General features: G+C 37.8%; 1 protein-coding gene across 1 annotated transcript in view; it reads right to left on the minus strand.

Annotated features, from left to right (window-relative positions):
* The window catches only part of LOC144978617 (uncharacterized), a 185925-nt gene that overhangs the window by 146518 nt on the left and 34407 nt on the right, over positions 1-5000 (minus strand). The window contains exon 2 of the mRNA XM_078924911.1: positions 1040-1102. Coding sequence (XP_078781037.1) covers positions 1040-1102 — 63 coding nt within the window. The remainder of the gene's footprint in view (positions 1-1039; positions 1103-5000) is intronic.

A 5000-nucleotide genomic window follows, 5' to 3' on the forward strand; every position in this document is an offset into this window, starting at 1 on the left:
TTTTTGATTTATCTTTAAGTCGGCATCCTCCAAACCATATGGTGCAGCCAAACGCAATTACACTTTTAATCAATGAGTCATAAACTCTTAACATAGTTTTCTTCCTTACTTGAAATGTTCTCAATTTCCTTAGGATGTATAATCTTTGGGCAACTTTCTTAGATATTATATTAATATTTTGAGAGAAATTGAGGGAACTATCAATGGTTATTCCTAAATATTTAAAATAGTCAACTATTTCAACATCATCTTTACCGATCGCCACACACTTTAAGTCGTTTTTATTTTTTACACCAAACACCTGTTCTTTCGTTTTTTCAACATTTAATTCAAGCTGATTTTGTTTACACCAATCGGTGAATATATTTATTTGTTTGAAATAATTCTTTTCGGTAACTTTATCTTTTAATAAGCCAAGAATAGCAGTATCATCTGCATATTTCACTATAAAACAATTTTCAAAGGATGGTCTGCAGTCGTTGGTGTATAAGATGTACAGGATTGGGGAACTCACACAGCCTTGGGGGCATCCGTTCGACAACGTTCTGTTGTTGGAGATATGTTCACCCAATTTTACACATTGCGGTCTATGGGTCAGAAACTCTTTATACCATTTAATAAGGTAGTTTGGAATATCCATGCTGCACAACTTTTGAAGCAAAATATCTGTGTTCATGGCATTAAAAGCTGACGAAAAGTCGACAAACAGGATTCTGGCGTAATTCGAGGGCGTTTGGTCAAGGTGTTTCGAGATCAAATTTGTGGCGGTTAATAGTGCGTCTTCAACACTGAGATGTTGCTGGTATGCAAATTGGTACGGATCTAGCAATTTCAGGTCATAACATTTATGTAGGAGCTCAGATTTTAAAATTTTTTCTAAACATTTCATTACAAGCGATGTAAGCGCCACTGGACGGAAGTCATTCAATACGTAATGTCAGTGCTATTAATAGATTTATGCATTATCCTTATCCGGAACTGAAGCTAAGAAGGAAAGGTATAATCAGACAGAATGGCTGATGATGATCGACGCACTCACCTTCCGTTCTTTCCTCTCATCCCTGGTTTCCACACGTGTTGGGGGAGGAGTGTCCTTGGGGTCCTGAAATGGAAGGATAGTGAACGAGAAATAAAAAAATCAATAAACAAAGGGTTTAAACCAAAATAGTATTCGTGTTCTAAATGTTACAAATAACATAAAAGCACCTACATTATAAATGTCTACTGACCGAGTGGTAATGTGTCTCCTCTTGTAAAAATGTAAAGCATTTTTTTTCCCTACGGGCGACTTGTCACCGAATGGATGACAATAACATAAAAAGCTCGAACCGGCATTTTGTCCTTGGGAATTTGTCTTCTTGGGGTCATTGAGGCCGGGTGGGTTTTTTATCAGTTTTCGTAAATAAATAGAAGCTTACATTCAATTTCTCACCGTTATTTATTTCTTCGACCTTCGAGCAGCAACATTTACACTTCTTATAATCATAACAGCAGCGCTCTCAAGAAGCCACACAATAGTAGAAAACAGTGTTCCACGAGGATCTTCCATATCACATCTATGGCCTATCTCATCATTTAGCGTAGCTATTAACATTTGTTTTTTTCGGCGAGTCGCCACATAATATCCGAAATGATAACTATCCATCGTAGATCACGCCATAGCTTCTCTCCTGTCCCTTGGACCATATCCAACTGATAATCACAATGTAAACAGCCTGGGTATAAAACGCCATATTATTATTACGCCACAGAAGAAAAAAATATTTCGCAGTTGATTCTACTGTATGAAATACATGGTGTAATGCTCGTATAAATAACGAATCGAAAAGGTTTCTTCAGCCTCAACAGACTCGATTATGCTTCAATGATAACCTATAACATAGTCATATTGTAATGCCGCAGTATGCTACATAATGCTGCACCAGTGCGGGGAGAAAGTATATTATACTGTCAAAGTAAAATTCCTTTTATAAATCACGATTTTAGAAGTAAAACATTTTCATAAAAATTAAACTTTTCATCTACCAACCTTCTTTTCTTTTATAATATGCAATTTTCTTATAACGACCAGACGAGAATTTCGTGATGATGTCGTTATAACCGGAATGTGTTTTATCCTATCAGCACATAAGATTAAATTTTGAAGAAAAAAAATTGAACAGAGACGGTTTCTTTTTAGGCACGGGGTCAATTATGACTTATGATAGTAAGTGAATGGTGGGAAGAGAGACCGAAATGCAAAACATTGCAATGAAGCTTATCGTAAATCGATGTGTACATTTTGCGTGTTAAATTTCATTGTTCGCCAAGCAAGAGTTCGCAATTCCTTCCCAGTCTGGAGAATTTCAAGTCGTACTACGGGCATTTACATTTCCTTTTATTGGATATTTATAAAGAAAATGGGATCTTATGATTTTGATATAAGCATGATGTTGTCGATGTCGTAATTAATTATAATATTGTAAGTATATTTTCGAATCCATTCATAACTTGTCCTGTAAGGCCGCAAGAATGTTGTTTCGACGCTATATCCGAGCAACCGTCACTATCTCCTATTCTGCTTTTGTAAAATCATGATTGGCGCCAGAGTTAGATTCTATTATTGCTTATGACTCACTATGGTTTGTGTAACGGCGAGACTACAAATAGCTAAGGTATCCCAAATGCAATACATACCCTATCTCTGTTTAGCGATGGTCGAGGTGAGCAACACGCATGTGCGTGCGCACATACACATGTGCAAGTCATTAATCAACAACCGAGCATCACCACATCTCCCAAACACATACAATGTGACCGCCACCCCCCCTCTCTCTCTCTCTCTCTCTCTCTCTCTCTCTCTCTCTCTCTCTCTCTCTCTCTCTCTCTCAACGCCCATAGACATACCAGTAGATATAATTAATAGTAATGGATGGTGATCACACTTAAGGATTAAGTACGGTATGCCTTGCCAGTCTGTAGACAGACAACCTTATCAATCAGAAAAGACAGATAGAAGAGGTACAAGAGGATGGGTACCAACAGCACCATAGAAAAGTACATATAAAACGACAAATTAACAGTCAATATATATTTAATATTAATATCGTGCAACACAGATCTCTTTCCGAGTCAACTCTCCCTTCCCCTCCTTCCCAAAAAGACTTGAATATGTATGTTGAACAACTTTTGTGGTCATAATAAGGCTATTTAAAAAAAAATTAAAATTAAAAAAGAGAGAGAGAGAGAGAGAGAGAGAGAGAGAGAGAGAGAGAGAGAGAGAGAGAAAAGATAACACGAACATGAACCCGTGCGCGCTTATTATACTACATTATATTATATCATTAACATGGTGCGAAAGTGGACAGACCATAATTTGTAAAACGTGTAAAACAGGTTTACCATTACGATACCAAATGTTGCAACGAACCACATGTATGTATCACGTCTGGTAACATCTTCCTGTAAAATCAGGAATCAAACATCTAAGGCGTCTATAGTATAGTGCCCATCGCTACACGCCATTCAAGGAACCGAGGCATCGATTTGACTTCTCACCGTATGCTCAAATTCGTACGTGTCACCAAAACAGATGGCAACACTCGTTGGAAGGTCGCATTTTACGAATTTATTATCTTCAAATATCGGTGGTTCACATCAATGTTGAGGGTGGGTTATGTTTGAGAGGAGTCGTGAATATGGGGTACACTTAAAGGCCAACTGTGTTTGTGAAGTGCCTTGAGGCACTGACGGAAAGCGCTATACAAATGTAATTTGTTATCATTAATCTTCTTTTTTTTTTTTAAAAAAAAAACAAAATAAGAAATTATCTACCAACAGAGACAGCAACGAGAACTTACTTTTGACAAGAGAGCAATCTAAAAGAAAGAAATAAAGATAGAAATAAATAAAGGATGATGAACATCATAAGCAACATCAGGCAGCCAAAATCTCTCAGGAATCACAAAACAAAATACTCTATGAAGAGTCGACCATACAACATCAATCGTAAACTACAATACGACCTTACTGCCCTTTCCACCCTCGCAGATAAAGAGATATGAAGAAACATGTGACCAGACACATTCTCAACATCAACCCAAATGAACGGAATCCAGGGGGTCCAATCGCATAGCTTTAGGCATGAGTCACAGAGGCTGCGGAATCTGATTAATACATAGCACCACAATTATAATCATTGAGCTAAAAGCAACCCACTACAAAACCTTACAATCACAAATCCTCATCCGATCAAAACACACTTAACTGATCACTCACAGTTCCAAACATTATTTGTCTGATTGAAGTTGATCTACCTGCTACATTCCCGGGAGGCCCAAACTTACTTCCGAGAAGAAACCTCAGGGTAGACACGTTGATGTTTTGGTTTCAATCAATTAAAAGCAAAATTGAAAGCCATCGCCATAACAATTCTATACGGTTTATTAAGAGACACACTCACGGGCAGTCGGAGATTGGGGAAGAATTTAGTTAAAGTGTGAATGAAAAACCCCAAAATAATAATGTATGTGTGTATGTGGGGACGACCTTATTTTTATGGAGAGAGAGAGAGAGAGAGAGAGAGAGAGAGAGAGAGAGAGAGAGAGAGAGAGAGAGAGGCGGGGGGGGGGGAAATAAGTGAAAGTCTTTACTATGGTCAAGGCTGCGGAAAAGTATGAAATGATTGTTGGCGTTACAACCAATCAAAACTGCAAATACCAACGGATGCAAAGTGCATAGTTAGTAGGGTAGACTTACACCAGAGATAATTTCCCGTGGCTTATAAAAACAAGTGACCGGCGAGTGGTTTGAACACGATACGCCGCAGTTGGTACAAAAAGAAAGTAAGGTAAAGGTAAAGGTGCTAATCCAATAGGATGAAACAGATGCATGGTGGAATCACAACAACCGTGGTGATAGAAATAATAACAACCAAAATATCAATATACCTACAACACCAGACCTGCTGCATGTATGTGCAAACAGAAAATCTGTATAGTATCCTTAAGAGAAAAAAAAAA

The sequence above is a fragment of the Berghia stephanieae genome, chromosome 8 (assembly GCF_034508935.2).
Source record: "Berghia stephanieae isolate SIO BIC M18660-M18661 chromosome 8, UCSD_Bste_1.3, whole genome shotgun sequence".
In the NCBI taxonomy this organism is placed as follows: domain Eukaryota; kingdom Metazoa; phylum Mollusca; class Gastropoda; order Nudibranchia; family Aeolidiidae; genus Berghia; species Berghia stephanieae.